At 35.8% G+C, this 22,128-nt stretch overlaps 1 protein-coding gene across 2 annotated transcripts in view; it reads right to left on the reverse strand.

The window, feature by feature from the left end:
* Positions 1-15,688, reverse strand: part of LOC122330065 (matrix metalloproteinase-16-like) — a 58,592-nt gene extending 42,904 nt beyond the window's left edge. For both annotated transcript variants that reach the window (XM_043226870.1, XM_043226869.1), the window contains exon 1: positions 15,245-15,688. In XM_043226870.1, coding sequence (XP_043082805.1) covers positions 15,245-15,355 — 111 coding nt within the window. In that variant the 5' untranslated portion in view covers positions 15,356-15,688. The remainder of the gene's footprint in view (positions 1-15,244) is intronic.
* Positions 15,689-22,128: the final 6,440 nt, after the last annotated feature.

A 22,128-nucleotide genomic window follows, 5' to 3' on the forward strand; every position in this document is an offset into this window, starting at 1 on the left:
AAATATATTCTGCATGTGTGAGTATTTATATATACGTAATAAATATACACACTACGCAAATATGAAACAAACCTTTATTTTGAATACGATTTGTTGACATATACATACATATACATATATGATATTTTATTCTGCTGTGAAATGTTATCAAACATAGCAAAATAAAAAAATCTAAAAGCCTTGCAGTAACAAATTTCATTTTCATTTGTACGCCACTAACCTGAAAATCATTCGTAAACATTTTATAAATATAATATAAAAGTATATATAATTAAAATACAAAATTCTTGACACAGCTAATATGCCCAAGTAAACGCATACTTTTCTCTTAGAATAGCTCAATTAACTCTAGTTTCTAGTTTTGTGTAGAAACATGGCCGCTGCTACTGTTGCTGCCATTAGCGGATTAAAAAAAAAGGTTGAGTTTGTTTTGAAGTGGTTTTCTCATTAATGCTGGAGAGAAGCGGTAGGAAGTGCTTACACGGATCCTCTGCTGACCCATCTGCTGCCTTCAGCCAACAGCCAAATGCATCACAACTCTACAACACTCATCATGACACTGTGTGTGCGTGTGTGTGTGCGTGTGTGTGTGTGCGAGTGTGTGAATCATCATCTCTCCTCTAGCTATAAGAACATCCCTATCCTAGCATGCCCTTTTCTAAAGTCACTGGCTACGCTACAGAGAAGTCCAAGATAAACACACACAAACCACTGCAGTACGTGAATCCGGACCTTTTGTAACATTTGAAAGAACAAGTCGTGTAGATACAGTTGTTTGGTGTCAAATTTCAGCTTCTTTGATCTTGTCTTTGTAAGCCGATTTCAAAGTTTTAAAGACCTTGCACGATACATTTAACGTTCTTTGATCAAATTGTGTTATGCCAGCTAAAGGGAAGGTCTTCAGAACTAATGTTCTTGCTCTCTAAAAGTTATGAACGTTAATAGAATGTTCATTCAAAGTTCTCCGGCCTTTAAAAAGGTTCTCAAAATGTTATCACAAAAACATTAATGGAACATTTTTTATTCTAAAACATTTTTTTCAATATTAATGTTTCACAAATGTTCAAAAGTAAAGTTACCGTAACGTTTGCAAAATTATATGTAATTAACATTCTTATTATCGAGAAAATATGTTTTTTTAATCATTGCTTTTATAAATGTCTATTTTGAATGTTCAAAACATTCAGAAATAACGGGAATGTTAGTACAACCCTTTCAAGTTTAATATGGATTTAAAGTTTTATTTATTTATTGTCTTTTTGTATTTTTTTTTCCTGGTATATCATCTTTTTAGTAATTCAACAAATTACTAACTAGCATGGTATAGTTTAGTATGCTAACCTTCATAAAACTTACGCTGTGCAAGGAAATAACTGCTTATACTTTTAAAAATAAGAAAATCGAAATAAAATGTTTGCTATATTTGCATGCAGAAAATGAAGCTTTTTTTTTTTTTGCATTGTGGATCATTTTCAGTAACGAACATGATAGTTATTTTGAATGCATGAGGATTTATGCAAAGCGCAATTTTCACATGCTAAAGAAAATTTCTCTTTTGGGGTCAAATATGAATGAAATTTGATGACATACTAAACTATAACTCATAACGCGATTTACCCAAGTACGATAAGTTCCAGGATCAGCATCCATCAATCACAGGCTGAACCATGTCCCTAAGGTTAAACCTAATAACTCACCTCTACAATCAATGGCAATGATGGCACTAAGCATAACCGTAAGCTTTAAGCGAATGCTGTTCGAGGTCGGAAAGAAAATTGGTCCTGGACCACGGGCTATTCGGGTAAATCATGTTAAGGACTTATATTTTAAAGGATCGCATAAGGCGCAGACGCAAAACAACAACACACAGCTGTTTCGGGTCATTTAGCAGGAATGTGAAGTGTTAATCAAGGTCTGTGAGATACGTGACAGAAAGCCTCATTTATAACAGGTCACATGGATATATCTCCGTTACACTCTCATACGCGGCGATCGGACGACTTGATTCAGTTAGGCTGTTTCGTGTGTTAAGCGTAATAAGGATAATAAGTTGTGGTGTGAACATGTACACGTGATACCTTGAAAGAAAAAGTGTCTCCCAAATGTGTCTCTTGTTTTTTAGATTTTAAAGAGCCAAGTCAGTGTTATTTTAGTAGTATTTCTAAATTATTGTAGTATTTATTTAAATGTATATTTATATTAAATGTACATTTTGTAAATATATTTATAGAAATATATTTTCTTGTATTTAAGTTTTCATTTTCATATGTTTTAATGATTTTGTCATGCTTTTGCTTAGTTTTTATATATATATATATATTAGTATTATATATATATATATATATATATATATATATATATATATATATATATACAGACGTGGACAAAATTGTTGGTACCCTTTGGTCAATGAAAGAAAAAGTCACAATGGTCACAGAAATAACTGTTATCTGACAAAAGTAATAATAAATAAAAATTCTATAAATGTTAACCAATGAAAGTCAGACATTGTTTTTCAACCATGCTTCAACAGAATTATTTAAAAAAATAAACTCACGAAACAGGCATGGACAAAAATGATGGTACCCTAGAAAACACTGAAAATAATGTGACCAAAGGGACATGTTAATTCAAGGTGTGTCCACTAATTAGCATCACAGGTGTCTACAACCTTGTAATCAGCCATTGGGCCTATATATATGGCTCCAGGTAATCACTGTGTTGTTTGGTGATATGGTGTGTACCACACTCGACATGGACCAGAGGAAGCAAAGGAAAGAGTTGTCTCAAGAGATCAGAAAGAAAATTATAGACAAGCATGTTAAAGGTAAAGGCTATAAGACCATCTCCAAGCAACTAGATGTTCCTGTGACTACAGTTGCACATATTATTCAGAAGTTTAAGATCCATGGGACTGTAGCCAACCTCCTGGACGTGGCCGCAGGAGGAAAATTGATGACAAATCTAAGAGACGGATAATCCGAATGGTAACAAAAGAGCCTAGAAAGACTTCTAAAGAGATTCAAGGTGAACTTCATGCTCAAGGAACATCAGTGTCAGATCGCACCATCCGTCGTTGTTTGAGCCAAAGTGGACTACATGGGAGACGACCAAGGAGGACACCATTGTTGAAAACGAATCATAAAAAGCAAGACTGGAATATGCCAAACTACATGTTGACAAGCCACAAAGCTTCTGGGAGAATGTCCTGTGGACAGATGAGACAAAAATCGAAGTTTTTGCCAAGGCACATCAGCTGTATGTTCACAGACGAGAAAAAATGAAGCATATCAAGAAAAGAACACTGTCCCTACTGTGAAACATGGAGGAGGCTCTGTTATGTTCTGGGGCTGCTTTGCTGCGTCTGGCACAGGGTGTCTTGAATCTGTGCAGGGTACAATGAAATCTCAAGACTATCAAGGAATTCTAGAGAGAAATGTACTAGCCAGTGTCAGAAAGCTTGGTCTCAGTCGCAGGTCATGGGTCTTGCAACAGGACAATGACCCAAAACACACCGCTAAAAACACCCAAGAATGGCTAAGAGGAAAAATTGGACTATTGTAAAGTGGCCTTCTATGAGCCCTGACCTCAATCCTATTGAGCATCTTTGGAAGGAGCTGAAACATGCAGTCTGGAAAAGGCACCCTTCAAACCGGACACAACTGGAGCAGTTTGCTCATGAGGAGTGGGCCAAAATACCTGCTGAGAGGTGCAGAAGTCTCATTGACAGTTACAGGAAGCGTTTGATTGCAGTGATTGCCTCAAAAGGTTGCGCAACAAAATATTAAGTTAGGGGTACCATCATTTTTGTCCAGGTCTGTTTCATGAGTTTATTTTTTTTTAATAATTCTGTTGAAGCATGGTTGAAAAACAATGTCTGACTTTCATTGGTTAACATTTATAGAATTTTATTTATTATTACTTTTGTCAGATTAAAGTTATTTCTGTGACCATTGTGAGTTTTTCTTTCATTGACCAAAGGGTACCAACAATTGTCCACGTCTGTATATAAGATGACAAGGCAAACATTTGACTTTTACTATATTTTCATTGTAGTGATTTTATGTATTTTATGTTATTTTTTTGTGGGGTTTTTATGGGGTTTATGGGTTTTCTTTTTCATATCTTTATATACACATGTTGGTTACTTGGTCTTAGTTATAGTAATTGTGGTCCTTAAAAATCTAATTATTTATTTTAGTTTTCCAAAAGAACATATCTTCATTTTTTTTTAAGTTGAAGTTAATATATTATATTTTTTTATTTTTTATAATAATTCGATTTTTGCATATGTATATCTTTTCATTTTATGTTTGATTTACATTTTAGCATTTCGGTTTTTGCTTGTTTTTGCCATTATCATTCTTTTTTTCGTTTCTTTATAAAAAAGTTTATTCTGGTACTTTCACTTCAAATTATTTAATGTTAGTTTCCAAAGCAACATGTCTTAAGTTTAGTTTTATTAATTTATTTAATTAATTTCCAAGTCCAAATGATCAAATCTGCTATTATCATTTATTTTATAGTTGCTTAACAATGTCAGATTTTTTCTTAGTTGAATAGAGAACTCTATTTATCTATCTAGGGTTTATCAAGGGTCAGCTAAAATATTTAGACCTGCCAACTAGGTGATTTAATTGAGAATTCTTACTGGTCGACCTTCAGCCCGGCTAACGGCTGGTCTGGTCAGGAAAGTGTAACGCTGTGCTAAAATATCCCGTATTTGCATTCACTCACAGCATGCAGTTAGCTAAACAGCGATCTGTTATCTTCAGATGTTTCCCCCTGCACAGGAATCACGCTTTTAACTGGCACAGGCGTTTGGCACCGAAAGTCTTCATGAATAAAAACCGTAACCTAATTTGATGTTGGAACGGGATCCAAGGGGACCTATGGTGGTTCGGGTTTACAGACACATATGTGATGAGGTGTTGCATAATGCACAGATCCGAAGTGAGTGAGGAAACCGAACCAGAGCGGCAAACGTGTCTCATTTTTGTAGGCGGCATTGCGCAGAGGCGCTTTTATTCGATTGCACAACTCAACGCAATTATTGCTGCCCAGTGTCTACGCCCAACACTTCACGTTCGTCTGTTTGTTTAGGGTGCCGAGGGACGGTGTTCCAGAAAGAAAAATGACAAACCATCTTCAAGCTTCGTTTCAAAACCTCAACCAAACCCCAAAGGTTGCAAAACACTTCACATCCTGGCAAAAACCATGAGTATAAACAAACAGAGCGAAGCTCGACTTAATCTGTGGGAGGTATGGTACGTTATTGCGTTAAGTACTGGCATGGTTTTAGACATGCTGTTATTTAAAACAGTAACCTTAAAAGTGAAGTGTGCCATTTCTGCGCCACTAATGGGACCAAACGAAGTTGCAATCTGTTTAAAAGGCCTGACTGGTTTAAGCGTATCATTAGCTTAACCGGTGTTGTGGGACTATTAGTTTTTTTAAATTTGTTGAAATCATTATTTTTAATTCTGTTGTTAGTTCCCGAAGTAGAGCAGAAATAACAAACCACAGGACTTTTAATGGCTAAATAGCTATATAAATAGCTACATAAATAGAAAAATAACGTAGCTAATATCGGTAGATAATATCTTCCACTTGTGATGTGCACTGACAAGTATTTTTCTGATTCTTATTCTTATTATTAACAATTATACATTCATGTTTAAGTTTAATTTAATGCCATTAAATTGAATTGAATTAGTTTATTTCACAAATTTTGCCAATTTTTCTAAAGACTTTCTGTATAATATATTATAATATATAAAATTCAGTTCAGTTCAGTTTAATTTTATATTAGCAATTTTGACAATTATTTTTGACAGTTTTTAGAGACATGATTACAGAGACATTTTGCAATATAATATAAAATGTGCTATTATTATTGTTATTAATTATAAAGTTTAATTTAATCTATTTATTTTAAAGATTTTGACAATTATGTTTGCATTCTCCTTACTATAAACTGTTTTTAGTCTATGGAATTATATATTATATTATAATATGATATATGTTTAAAGCTTGATTATTATTTTTTGCATTTTGCATACTGCTTTTAGAGACATGAAAAAATTGTGTAATAATATAATATAATTGAATATAATATAATATAATGCATGGGTAAAGTTCAATTTAATTACATTTAATATATAGCTTTTATATTCAAATTTTGACTGAATTATTTTGCATTCAGAGCCATTTGTTTTTCAGCTGTCCTAAGACGAACCGCACCACTCTCAAGATTTATAGCATGTTAGCTGGCATCCAAACAGTCACATATAATTAGCGAGAAACACGAAACAGTGGAAATGACGATAAAAAGGATAAGGCATTTGTCACTTCAGGTTCATCCTCGTGTTCCCTGGTGTCTAAACTAATTTCTTCTTCCAGCTTTCCCGTGATATATGTCCTCTTTTATCTGCTGATGATAGACAGCTGAGTTCCACACAGCAGGTCAATGTTTTCTAACACCTCTCTGTCAATCACTTCATATCAGAGCACAAACACATTTAATACAGTTATTAAATTTAAGACAGATACATACTTGTTATGTAAGTAGAGAAATTATCAGAAAAAGCTCCCCTGAGCTACGGATTATTCAGCGCATGACTTATACATCTAATCAACGTCAGTGTGCCTTTAATAGAGGGAAGAGGTTTCTTGAGGTTACCCCGGGGGACCTCTAGAGGGAGAGAGAGTGTTCTGAGGTGCTTTTGCATTTGGGAACACTTGGCATGTTTGGTGCAGCTTCAAGAAGATTGAGGCCATTAAAAACCACAACCAGGATACAAGATACGTTGGCTCCTTGGATGTGGACTGCATGCCAAATGAACAAAGAGCTTTGGGCCAACATGTGTATTTTGGTGAGACTGACATTTATTTACTTGGCAGATGCTGTTGTCAAAAGCACTTTACTGTACTTTTTTTTCCACTCGAGTGTCTTGCTGAACGCCACATCGGGCTACAAGCTTTAAGATATAAGCCCAGGTATGTAAGCATTTAGAGGCCCAAACTATTTATTCCTTGTTTATTATTTTTTGCATCTTTAATGCATCTTTATTTTTTAAATTAGATATTTTTTTTGGCATTTCCATTAATCTCACTGACAGTTACACATCTACTAAAGGACTTTCTGGAAGTACGTGAGCTGCTATAGAAGACTAACGTCAGGTTGACGTTGGGCATGAAGTGGAGCAGAGACATTGCATTTTGGTTGAAATTTAAAATTGAGTTGAGGTCAGTATTGGATGTCAATCTGACGTTGAATTAATTTGGGATTTTGATTACAAAACTTAAAAACGTTACATTTGAACCAAATATCAACATCTTATGACGTTGTGCGCCTGCTGGGTTGTGTCAGTTACATTCATACACTGACTCCGAAACGTTCATCTACCATAAAAAAATGTTATCGGTTTAAACGTTTTTCTGCGTTTTCTCATCCGTAGCAAGAATTTGGAAATGAAAAAATGACAAATACAAAAAGATGGAAAAAATGCATAGGAAATTTTCAGACTCCGTATGCGAGGTCTTTTAGCCTCAAATATATGGTAAATAATATAATGGTATATAATAGTACATAACATATATGGTAGTATTCTCTTTTTGAACAAGTGTTATTTTAGTATTATTTATATACTGTTATAGATTTAATTTTTAGTTTTATTTAAATTTTGTTTTAATAAATGGTTGCCCTTTTGTTCCATTTTTTATTATTATTATTATTATTATTATTATTATTATTATTAATATTTGTATTTTTATAAAAATTTTAGCTTTAGTACTTTTCATTTTACTTTACTGTTATTTTAAGTATCTAATATTTATATTCTAAAAAACTGAATATTTTAATTTGTAATTTTTATATTTTGCAAAAACCTTTCATTTTTAATTGTCTTAATTTCAGTTATAAAAATAAGACTGGAACGTAGCCATGGCTGAACTCCAAAAAGGTCAATCGACATCATACAATATGATTTAGGCCGGGGAGGACCTGACGCCATACTCTGTTTGCCGAACCACGCCACTGAACTTTCAGAGCTGATGTGCTTCACGGATCACTAGCTATTAAGCCAAACGAGGCCTAATTAGCCTCATAGAAACATCAAAGCTGAACCCTAAAGGCCGTCCGAACGCTTCATTAGCAATGAAACACCCTCAGAGAGAAGATGTGACCATGGCAACACGTACAGATGGAGTATAGATCACAGATAAATAAGTGACTGTTGAGCTTGGCTAGTCAAAATTCCATCCTGTAAAATCTTCAGAAGTGAAACATATCTGTTTTTTTTTTATGTTAACAAGCTAAAAGTGTAAACATTTGCATCTGTTCAAAACATTGTTTGTTTGAGAATCCAGACCTGCCCAGCAACAGCAACACTTGCTCAAGCACTGCTGTGAGTTTGGGGGAGGGGCTGTTTTTGACCAATGACAGACAAAAGGTGTGTTCAGGGAAACCTGTGTGAAAACACTCACTATTTAATAAATCTAAGTGAGGCTAGAAATCATAACTTGTACGGATTATTAGACTTGATCTTTATACGGGCTTTGCGATGCTAATGCGTTTTAACGTGTGATTTAACCTTCATCCCAGCGATTTGAGTTGCCGTAACTGTTTTTACGCTTCTATATATCTGTATATATATTATATATTGTGTGTTTTTAGCGCATAGTTTAGCTTGTGTTAAAAAGGGACCTTTTCACACAATGGTGCTTAACTGCTATCTGTTTTAGCTGAGCTGTGACACCAGGCACATGGGATCTCTTGCGTCACTTGTGCTTAAGTGAGTGTAAGTGTGTGTGGATAAAGGCTATCGTTCTCTGGTATCAGTTTTCACACGCACTAAATTATTCATCCGGACACATACCAAAGCGTCGTATCGCACATGGGATCACCATGGCTACCCCCTCCGTCTCATGCCCTCCATCAACCGCTGCCGACTGTTTTGGCCAAATGTCATAGAATGTCACAGTTCTCTAACGGATCTAGCGCGCTTTTAACCTCTCAACCCAGTTCCAAACAAAACATTTTTATTAATTCACAGTTCATTCCCTCCAGAGAGAGCTTTGTTGCTACAGTACATGTTCAGAATGGAGTACCAGCGCAATGCACATTGCTCAGTATGTGCTAGTATTTTATAGCATGTGAAGCATATCTTACGGTTGTTCGTTATGTTGCATGTTTAATTTATTGAGTGGCATCATTTTGCATTTTTAATCCACGTCGAAAAAAGTAACAGATATTAGCCTTATGCTTCTGTTTTTATTTGTCACATTTTAGTTTTTTCTTGGATCGTGACATAATTTCCATGCTACTATAAAAATAAGTTTTAAAATAAATGAATCAATATTTTTTTTTTAAATTATAGACTACTTTTAATTACTCACATTCATTTAAATAATATAATCTTAATATAACTTGAATAAAATCTACTACTTAATATTAAGTAATTAATAATTACAGAATGTACAGTTGTTTGTTACGAATCAAAAATACAGTTTAATACAACTAAATCAACCAGGCTACACCAACAAAAGCCATTTTCAAAGGGTCGGTTTATGTCCAAATTGCATTTTTATACAGTATAGTCAGTGTCTGTGCCAAGCAGAAATGAGCTTGCCATCAAGTCATCACTGGATTGAGTGGCAATGACATTTTTCTGGTCCCTACGGTATCAACAGAAAACCCCAAAGATCTCAAGAGAGCTCATAGTGTCATGTGTGTCTGTTCGACACCAGCAATCGCCCGTGCCATTAAAGATTGAAGAGCAACAGTCTCTTTCGGCACACTAACATTACGCCAAGGAAAACAGCAAGAGACGGCGTGAGCGAGACAAAAAAGAAAGAAAATAACGTCCGGGGAGTAAGAAAGCTAGAAATAGACATTGCATACAGACAGAACCACGCGTTTGGGCTGCACTGGTGCGCTCGCTTCTTGCAGGACAGATAAACAGACGGATGTGTCGTCCCCTCCGCGGCGAAAATCTGCTCGCCGTGCAGAGCCAAACTGACATCAGAGAGACCATGTGCGAACGCAACATGCTACGCGATGCACAGGGCACTACGATCTTGCCTGGAAATGCACACGATGACACGATGTACCAACAGAACGCATGCATGCACTGACGCTTGCACAAGCATAGGATGACGCTGTGCGGAAATGCAACAAACAAGAGTCAACCGTCACGTCCTCAGTAGGCCTCAACGCGGAAAGCGGCGCTCGGAAATACTGCAAAAGCACAAACACACGATGAAGGGAACGATCTAATAAACATTTGAGCTTCTGTTCATTCATGAGCCTTCAAAAGAGACTTTCATGTTTTACTCAGAACAAAACCGACCCCAGTCAAATGGCTCCATTATTCAAAGGGTTCCTGTGATCGAATCTGTCGGCCGGTGAGGAAGACAGAACTGAACCCATTCAGTTGGACCGTCACGGACTCTGTGCTCAGCAGGACGCAACCGCTCTGCTTCTAGTGCACATATAAAGTTAAAGAGAAGGGCTTATGGGATGGGTTGCGCATTGGGTATTCTCTTTGAAGATGTGTGTTGTGTTGAGTGCAGAGCATGAGAAAATACGTGTATTATTTGCAAGTGTGACAAAACCCAAAAGCGTGGCTCTGAATAATGTGATTTTTGCGCCTGATATTCAGAACAGATTAGCTAAACATAGGACCTGTTCAACCCAAAACACTGGCATGCTATTAGGTCTGGGTGATATTTTTAATATCTTTAAATATCTGAGATGGCTCTATTTCCTTACTCTTTGGTATGCAAGCATTTTAAGTGTTTTTGAAAAATGGTCCATTTAAATCGATTTGATTAACCCAAAAATGCCGATTTACATTTAGGGCTGGGAAATATAACGAACAGTTCTTTAACAATTTGTGACGATGATCCTTTGAGATGATGATCCTTTCAATTAAAAATATTTTTAGCATTTGTAGCATTCAGAGTTATTTTAATTAGTCTGAATCATTTCAAACTGTTCATTTATATGAACCAGTTCATATAAATGCATAGTATTTTTCCACTTTAAATGTGAAATTTTTGTATATGCATTTTTTTTCTTTTCCTATAAAAATGCTTGTAACGGATGCCAAAATGCAGAAAATTAAATCTGATCCGAATTTTTAATGATGAATCAAAGTTTCAGAGGCAGTGTGATTGATGCAGCATGAGGTCATATTTACTTTTTAACGTATGATAATTTTGGACTTTTTTCAGACTTGGTATGCAATGACCTTTATGACATTTATTTAAGATGATGATCCTTCCTTCTCCTGTGTATATCAAATATGAAAGCTTAAGTCTTAGAAATTTTTAATTAGCATTGAAATTTGTTCAACTCATGAGCATGAATCAATTCAAACTGTCCATTTATATGACTCAATTCAGCTCTGATTTAATTCATCAGTCACATTATCTCAGAAATGTTCAAGAAATTCTCAGCGTAGCTTTATTGTTCTCAGCATAATAAAACGTTTTAGTCAAATAAATATTGCAGTTTATGGTATGCGATGTTATACTGGTCATGAAAGACTAGTGTTTTTACAGATTTTAATAATTATAAATATTAAAAAAATTATTATTTAGCAAATAACTGTTATTCTATATTATATTTTACTGCATTTAAATTGACTTTTTCTAAAAAGAAGGCCAGTTTTTGTGCTAGTTAGATATATATATATATATATATATATATATATATATATATATATATATATATATATATATATATATATATATATATATATATATATATTCTAATATTATAGATTATTTAGCTGCATCATCCAGTGTATGCATGTGTATTTTGGGGGTGAATCACTACAGCCATGGTGGTAAAAATAACATTCGCTCTTGTTTTAATGTAAGATTAGCAAAATGAAAGAAACTGCAACAGAAAGATGGACGCCGAATTGAACTCCATCTGACTCCTATTCACACACACACACACACACACACGCACACATCATGTTATACGAAGTGACAAACATCATCCAAACATGTCATTCTGGAGAGAATATGCCTTTGTTGGAGAGATGTGACAAAGCTTTATCTGTTCACGGTGACGTTTTTTCTCTAGACTGACAGCTCTGGCGCTATTTAACTGCACTTTCGCAAGACGTGACGACTTAAATCTATACAATGAATGAAATAACGCCCCCATAATCCAGACGATTTATATTAATACAACTTTTTTCCATTTAATAAATCTTACTTTTTAATTAAAAAATAAATCAGTTGCGTCCCCGAGAGATAATTCCTTGGCTGGTTCTGGGAGGCCATTCTTCAACTGAAAGCCTCGTAAAGACCTCCAGAGAGCAATACGTATGGAGAGCGCGAGAACTGCCAAGAAAAGATTACATGTCCATTGTCAGCTCTTAATAATTTGGCTTTCTGAAAGACCAAATAGTTTGTCAATGGTTTCTTTTATAACACACCTCACTGCCTTCGCCGCACACTAGTTAAATCCCTCTTTTGTCTGTCTGTCACACACTATTAATAATGTCTCTCTCCAAAACACACACATACACACGAAGACAGAAAGCGAGCGTGAGAGAGAGAGAGAGAGAGAGCTTGTCTACTGTACTGAGAGTGTGTACATTGCACGTTTGAATAGATATTGAACCATAACACAATAAAACTAGTTTAATGTGTCTGGTAAAATGGAGTTAATCATGTGGAACTGCAAGGAAGGGAGGAAGCTGAGGTGATGCTGTGGCCCAGTGACCAAACAGCTCCTGACCTCGGTCTCACAGAGACGGTCATAATGTCAAAACCTAGACGGATTTAGGTTAAACTACAGATCCATCATTTAGAAAGACAGAGACTTGTCTTATCCCTCCAAAGCCGATGTATTTGTGTGCGCAGGAAGCTACCAATATAACCCTCTGCCACTGCCACACCAGCAGAGCATGTAAGCCAAACCGCACCAATAAACTTCAATGCTTTACATCAGTGTCCTTTTATAACCTCAGACAAGTGGAAAATGCATTCTGTCTGTCTCCTTGATGCTTTTTAACCCCGGCAGATTGAATGTTTGATTCACACAAGGCTTTCTTAAAGGGACAGTTCACCTAAAATCAAAGTTCTCTCATCATTTACTTGCCCTCATGTCATTCCAAACCTGCTTACTTAAAAATGAGGGCTTTTAAAGGTGGTATTTGAAGAAAAGAACCAGCGTGAAGAACGTTTAACTAATCTGAATAACCTTTTTCTCATACAAAGAACCTTTTGTGGAATGGAAGAGCGCGTATGAACACAAAACAAGAAAATCGAAAGAATAACGAGGTCCAAAAAACACTGGAACCCATTGGCATTCATTGTATAGGCAAATTTAGCGTACAGTCTATTGGTTTTAGTGAGTATATTATGACCAAATGTTAATTTCTAAATAAACTTTACTCTTAAAAATTAAAGGTTCCAAAAGAGTGTTTTTGCAACAGTGCCATAGAAGAACCATTTTGAGTACCCCAATGAACCATTTTAAGAATAAAGACTCTTTACAGGCATTTGTGGTGACATGAAGTAACTAACATCTGTGGAAACTCTCCATTGGTTCTTCATGGTGAAAAAAGGTTCTTCAGGTTGTTGAAATTCTCAAAAAAAAAGAACTTTGAAGAACTGTTTCTCTGAAAGGCCATGAAAGCCTGTTTTTTGGAACCTTTATTTTTAAGAGTACATTCTTTATTGGCATCAAATCATGAAACCTTTCCAAATCTTCCAGATTCTTTAGATTATGAAATCTTAACTAAGAAAAAAGAAAGATGTTTCTTTTAAGAATTGTTCAATAAAAGGTTGAGGAACTTATAAAATGTTTCTTCTATTGTTCTTAAAACCCTCTTTTGGAAACTTTATTTTTAGGCGTGTCATATTAAGATTATTTTAATAATCTGAAGAACCTCTGCGATGGAAAGTTTCCACGAATTTCTGCGCAAAACCATTGATCTCACAGGTGCTTTCTTCTAAAAAGAAATCCAAACCAGTCCAGTGAAGAAGTCTGTATCAAGCCGATCTGTATTCCGCTTTGCTTCTCGCTGATTTATACAATGGGATGCCTAAATACACGGTGACTGGGGACTTTAAAGTACATGGTACTGTAAAATGTTATTGAATTGCTGCTGTCCCGAGAAAGCCTCTAATCTCGAAGGGTCTAAAATAGCAATCTTCAGAGAGCCGGTTGTCAGGATGAACGTTTAGGGCGTCTCAAGCTATTGTTTGCTTTACCGCAGATTTTAGGCTCCTTAAAGACATAAAGGGCATCTGACACAACTGTCAAGCTCATAAACAGGCGGTCTGCCTCTGCAACACCGTCCAGCGCTTGAGGAGAAAAACTTTGTCCTGAACGCACTTCACTATTCCAAACAACACAAACAGCTGTCTCATTTGAGCATAACTTCTGACCGACTGTAAATTCACAGCGGACTTTTATAATGTTGGCACGTTTCGAAGGGCGAAAGCTTTCTTTGCATGAAATGCCGCTGCATTTCTAATAAAAACGAAAAGCAGCATGTTTACCGTTACAATATTTAGGCTGTAATGACAGGTTGACTTCTTTGGTTGCTGGCCGGATATCAAGTCATGTCGAGTTGATTTATTCCACCCTTTGGTAAATCAGATTGTGCCAATAGAACAAAACTCAGTGTGTGTGTGTGTGTCCAAAACAGCAAGAACATACAAGCTTTTGGATCAGAATAATGGAAGTGTATGGACTAAACACCTCTCTTCTCTAAAGGAACGCTTATTGTAGACATTGCACCAGCACTTTACTGTATTTTTGAACAAATTAGCTACAGACCGAAGTAGCAACATCATGCCATGCCTAAACGCAACGCACAGTCCAACAAAAGTGCCTCTGCTTCACAACACAAGCTGCATGCCGCTTTTTATTTACTAAGCAACCGCGCTGGAACCCGAACGCCGATTTCCCTCGCGTGACACATTAGCATATTTAACGCAGCCTTTATTAATAAGCTTCCGTACGAATCACAAACCCGGCAAACAGCCACCAACAAGTCTCAGGCGTAACAGCGCGAGCTATTCATTTGCATCGCTGACGTTTGACAAACTTTAATTCGGCGTGTTCTAGAGAGATTAGACGTGCAAAAAAACAAACAAAAAAAAACGCGTTAGTAGTTCGCATGCTAAACGGCTCGATCTAGCAGGGTTTGTTACGCGTGTAGAGACGTGAAGGGCATCAACATCATCTCTTCTGTGGATCTCTTACCTCCACACTGAATTGCTGCTCCTCAGCGTCCACAGCACATAAAATCCACAGCAAGAACTGCGCGCACAAGCAATTCAACCCTCTTCTATTATGCAGTGTTAACAAAACCATAATGACCCGTATTTATTCGTTTTGGCTGCTTTTATTAATAGTCAATGATAAAAAAAAAAAAGCTAAGAACAAAAGAAGGAATAAATCCCCCCTGGTCTCAGTGGGTTGGAAACATTAGAGGCAGACAAACAGTCGTCACGTCGAGAGATATAATAATAACGATATCATATCACTCCGGGAGGCTCTGGTCGCGTTGTTCGCTCCTTCAGAGTTCGTCTCTTCTTTGTCTCCCGGAGGCGCAGATGTGATGATGATGCTCAGATAAGTCACATTTAGTTGTGCTGCTCCTCTTCTGCTCAGCGCGATGGACTGCGAGTTATCAACCATACCTCCCCCCCCTTTCTGCGCATGCGCGCTGCGCTCAGCTCTGAATCCCACCTCGGCGGAGAACCCACGGAGAGCAACGTCACGGAATCCTAGATCAGAAACCAAACACCAAACTGGAGTAAATAAACACATACTGTACTATAATAATAATAATAATACATTTAATGCCTTTATAAGATTTTATATGGGCTAACCCATTTATATTACGACATTTCTAAATCTACCAACATATGTACCAAATGTTCCAGTGTGTTTCGGTATATTTACACACACACACACACACACACACACACACACACACACACACACACACACACACACACACACACACACACACATAATTAATACATACTGTTGAGATTAGTTTGATCTTCTGTTAATTAAGCACGCACACAATTAATATTAATTAATTAATGTCACATTATACTTATTATAATGTGTGTGTGTGTGTGTGTACATACACATACATTTTATTTACTATATATAATAACTGTAATAAATAACACACATATATATGTATTCATAAAACGATATATAATATATATAGTCTTAACGATATATAGTCTTCTTTTATATTTGTTATATATATATATATATATATATATATATATATATATATATATATATATATAACATGTGTACAGTATGTATGTATGTATGTGTGTATGTGTGTGTTTAGAAAAATTGTTTAATAATATTTAGTATAAATAAAATATCTAAATTAGTTAATTAAATTATATTAATATTAAATAATACAAGTAAAATAATTCAGATTTTGATTTCATTATGTACTTTTGTGTTAATGTTAATTTGAATCATATATTTAGTAAGATATTTACGTAATATTTAATAAAGAATTACAAAACCTATTTAAAAAACAATATTTTATTTATTGTTTTACATCGCCTTGGATGTACCGTTCATGTCCACTAGAGGGCGTCTCTCGTGTTCTCTTACTGTGTGAAAAGAGGGAACATTACAATTTCCTCACTTTTTATATACACAAAGTCCTGTTTGTTTGCATTTATTATTGTTATTTATTTATTTTTTTTACAGTGTTCAGTTCCAACAGCCAGCCTTTTCTGACTGAATCATCCTAAACGGCGCAGACTTTTGCTCATGTGCTACAATTATCATTTGCCTGGCTCGGTTTATTAACACTCCTACAAAAGTGCAAAGCGTGTGTTCCTCTCACACAGGGAGGGGTCCAAAAATACGAGCGCAGATCAAGCCCATCTTCATCTCGGCGAGAACACGCACACCGACGCTGAAAAAGAAAAATCTGATTAAATGTCGCAGATCAATGATTTTCTACTTAGAGGCAAATGTGATGTAAAAAAGCAGAGCAGGGCACGTCCGCGGCCATCTGATGTGGTTTCAGTTTGCACGAAACCGCAGGGAATCTGCTCTTCTACCTAAAACAGAACGCACCAATAACATCTGTCAGACTACAACCGATGGCCTCACACACATCACTGACGGCGGTGACCAATAACAGCTTTCCTTCAAAACACACCGGCCTTAAATCATGACATTTAAAACCTTATCATTTAAAAGTGCCCCATTATGGGTGGTTATGAATGGTTTTTGGTTTCGGGAGTCCCAGCAACAGGTGGACATTGCATGCAAGGTCATTCATATATATTTTTTTTTGTACCTTATTTGTTCGACGACTCCCAAACATTCAGCATGATCAAATTTAATTTAAAGAAGTGTTTGTGAGTTTTAACGGCACCTAGTGACAAAGAATGAATCAGCGTTTTCATTCAGACCAACCTGAAAACACCAAGTGAGGAATGTGCCAATGATTCACGTTAAAGTCAACACAAAACGGCTTGGGACTCGTTTTAAAAATCGACTCGTTTCAATGATTCAGAGTCGATTCTTTCTTTTGAACTTTATACGCGGTGCACTTTCTTATTTGAAACTTTGCGGGCTGTCTTCATTCACTTCGTCATTTTCGAAAATCCATCATAGGGGCACTTTAACATTTTAAACAGCACGTATATGAGTTAAAAATGGTTGCATTTTGCTGCTTTTGATTTGTAGTTGATGATTGCTCTGTTTTTAAATCCCCGAGCTCTGCCAACTGTATCTGTATCTGACACATTTCAGCCACATGAGTGGAGATCAGCCGGTAAAGATGAACATGACATGCTCATCAAAGTGCTCCGGCAAAGGCCCTTTGAGGTAAACTGACAAACACCCAGCAAGCATGGCAATGTTGTATAGACATTTATTTGAAGCTGTTAAAAGGCTGTCATAATGTTTTATAATAATGGTATACGTAAATGTATTGTTACTGTAATAATGGTAATATTATTCTGCATCTTTTATATTTCAGATGTTTTATTTTTTAAAACATAAATGTATTTTTCTATTAGGTATAGCTATAGCAATTGTTTTGTTTTGTTTTGTTATTTTTACACTTTTTTTAGTATGCAATTTTCAGTCCACAATTTTAGTATTACACTATTATAACATTTATTATGTACATTATAATTATGTATTATTCCTACGTACTTTCATTTTTTTAAATTCTTAAGTTTTAATATATTTTTATTTTCATTTTTTCACTACCTCAACTTTTATTTGTTTCAATTTCAGCAATATTACGTGTTTTTTTACATAATAAATATATTTTATTATTATTTACAATTGAACATTTTTGCTAATGTATGTTAAATGTTAATATTAATTATAGACTATTACAGCATTTATTAATATTTTAAATAAGCTTTTATTTAATATTTTCTTATATACTTTTATGCTTTTATAATTTTATTATAAATGTTTTCAAATATTTATATTTAAATGTAAAACATTTGATTAATGTGACCTGCTTTTATTATATGTATTATGTTATTTTCCCGTTGTAACAGTGAAACATACAATACAAGTCTATGACGTCTGCTATTTAGTCGGTTCTTAAGAATGTGTTACACTAACGTTTATAAGCACTTATTAAAGGAATCTGACCTTAAGTAGCTAATGTTTCTTCAGTTGTTTTTTTCTAGTTATGTTTAAATTTAGCCATAGGAGATTCTGTGACGTTACTGTATGCTGCGAGCAAAATGCAAAGCTGTTGAAATGTTTTATGCTTGCTGGGCAGTTGTGTCGAAGAAACGAGCAGGTGCCATAATTTCATTTCTGGCATCTACGCTTGACACGTAATAATGATAATGATGACATCCTAAACTGGAGCACTCGCACATTTCAGCAACCATCTGCGCCTCGTTCTCTTTCTCCGTCCATCTCTCATTCTCTTTTAGCCGGTTCTGTCTGTAGTCTCTCCCGCTCTCTTGCGTTGTGAGAGATAGAAGGCTTCTGCGGTTCTTCTGTTCCAGCGCTGGGTACTGCTTCCCCCGTATAACTTTCCCTCTCAATATCACTTCTAATGCTCTAACTGCATCTGCTCTCTCCATTCAGAAAGCTGCTCTTTGGCCGCCTGCTTCGAAACCTTCCTTCTGCTTCCTTCACAGACCGGCCAAAAACGTTCTGGACAGATTCGGGCTTCGCGTTTGCGGGTTAAGCATTTGGCCGTTTCTCCTGGCGACCCATCACGCATCACTTTCTCCCTCTCTTGCCGTTCTATTCTTCTTTTCCCATCTCCTTCTTTCCAACCCTTTTGTCCTCAGTAAATCTCCTGCCATCTCCATTTACTGCATCAAGAGTTATTAAAATATTTAAGGATATGCCGTTGTTCGCTTTATGTTCAAAGTATGCATTTGTGTGCATTTCAGAGAACATGGTAAATGTCCATGTGAAAATTAAAATAAAATAATTTATTGTATTTAATAATAATAATTATTATTATTTATTATATAGATTTTCATATATACTGGGTCTGTAAGATCCTAACATTTGTAAATAGTAATATTATAAAAGCAATGTCGTGAGAAATTGTTACAAATGAATATAAAATCTGATTCAAATATATATTATAATATATTTTAAAGTGTGATTTTTACTACCAGGGCTTGACATTAACTTATTTACTCACCAGTCACAGTGGCCAGTGGATTTTCACATTTACAGAAACTGATTTTTGTGAAAGATGTAATTTTACGCAGAAATGGCTGGTTAACCTAAAATGGGCCACAATTTTCAGCTAAAATGGGCTGCAAACGCACGCGCGCTTTCAGACAGAAATTGATGGTGAAAATGGGTGTATCCATACAAAATCTTATCCGTTTTTAAAAAGATACAAGCTAACACATACACGCACACAAAAGAGACCAATGCATAGAAACACACACCTATACAACGTGATCAGTTCATTTCTAATCGCATTGTTTAATTAAAAATTCTATCAACTTTCTATTTAACAAAATACATTTATGACGGCTGATTCATTCAAGAACGAAGCACGTGCCTGTCCTTATGAATTGACCACTGAAAGATTGACTCAAATGATTCAAAATTCCAAAATACGAATCATTCATTAAGAAAACACCCTTGATGTGTGCTGCATATGCTATTTTCATTAATCAAGTGGAGCAAAAACGGTCAACAATTTATCCTTTCAATAAATTCAAATACTGAACTAAAATGTATATTATCTACTCGATTTTTACAGGCCTTGACATTAATCGCCAAATGGCTCCAAGCAAAGATCACAGCTGAATATTTAATTGCGTAAAATATATTAATTATATAGCTGCATAAGTAAAAATGTCTGCATGTGTATATATTAAATAATTAAGAAAATGTAAACCATTGCAAAAACAAAATAATTAAAAAAAAATTATAAAAAATGTTTAATACTTGGCTGAGGAGTTTTGACGAATCTCTAGGATGAAGCAGCACCAAAACCATTTTTAATGACAGACAGGCTTACGTTTAGAAGCATGCAATTTCAGCAGAGCCTTATGCAGATCCAGCAATGGCACAGACTCGCTGACAGTTATAAAATGCAGTCAGGCCGCAGGGTCAGATTGAGGTCAGACCTTAAGAAAGCCAGAAGTCGCACACGGCTCCAGTGCGGGTGCCTTAAACATCAGTGTACCAATAATGTCCCTCCTAAAATCACAATGCAGCCTGTGATTTAAATGAAAAAAAAAAAGTAGTTTTTTTCCCCCACGAAAGTCTAGCTTTAAGTCCAGCTGTGGTGATACAATGACTCCAGAGGACAGATGGAGCATAAAAATAACCTAATACCAGTGAACATGTGCACAATGGAACGACAAACACAATATTTACATAATGTGATTAAACATGCAAGCAGGGTCGCACATGACATCCGTCCAAAAAAAAAAAAAAAAAAAAACAAAAAAAAATCAACTGCTGTCTATAGGGTGTCTGTCATCGGTTGTTTTGTGCGCATGCATCCATGTGTCAGCGGGAGAGCGTGGTTTGTTGTCATGACCGCAGACGTCAAAAGACGGATGGCCAGAGTTCCGGAAACTGACACTGACTCGGTCGTTCTGGTGCTTGTGGACGTCGTCCAGGTTCCTGAACCATCTGTGAGGGGGGGAAGAAGGCCTCCTGCTGGGGCAAGTGAGGGTAATGAGACGCATTGTCCCCGGGGCCTGTCAGGGCCCTGCTGGAAGTGCCAGGGTGGGTTTGGCCGAAATATCAAGTGCGTGCCATCGTTCTAAATGTTAAATGCGTAATCAGAGCCGTTGAAAACAGGACACAGGATGACACATATTTTCCCGCTGTGGTCTGCGGGAATGACAAAAGAAAGAGTACGCTCTCATCCACTTCTAGAACAACGGTGAGCTTTATTGTTGAGGATCGGGTTAGAACGAAAGCATCTTAACGCGTGGTAATGTTTGCAGTGACAACAATTACACCAAACCGGGTTTCCAAATGTAATAGTTTGTAACGTCTATATCTCTAGTGGCAAAAAGCGGTATTGCAATCTGTTTTACTAACCGGTCATTAGTTTCCATCACCCTGTTGCTTTTATGCACGTTTTGAAGCATCACAAATTCAAATTCAAATTCAAATTCAAATTTTATTTGTCACATACACATACATACATGGTACGACATGCAGTGAAATGTTCTTTACAACCGTCCAGCATCAAAATAGAAACAAAATTTAAATGTATATATAAATATAAAATATAAGAAATATGTATAAAAAAGAAGTGTGCAAAGTAGAATATAAAAAATAAAATAAAATAGAATATAAATATAAAGTATAAGATATTAAGTGTAAAGTGTATAAAGTGTAAGTGTAAAGTGGCTGTGCAATGTCCAGTGCAAAGTGGCTAGTGCAATTGTCCAAATGTAAGTGGCGAGTTTAGAGAGCAGAAATGAGCAGTGCTGAGAAGTAACCGGTTACATGTAGTCTGGATTACGTAATCAAATAAAAAAAATTAAAAGGTTACTTCACCCTGAAACTAACTCTTATGTCATTCTAAACCCGTAAAAGGTTAGTTTGTCATCAGAAAACAAGATATTTTGGATGAAAACCAAAAGGCTTGTGACTGTGCC

Source organism: Puntigrus tetrazona, chromosome 24 (assembly GCF_018831695.1).
Source record: "Puntigrus tetrazona isolate hp1 chromosome 24, ASM1883169v1, whole genome shotgun sequence".
In the NCBI taxonomy this organism is placed as follows: Eukaryota; Metazoa; Chordata; class Actinopteri; order Cypriniformes; family Cyprinidae; genus Puntigrus; species Puntigrus tetrazona.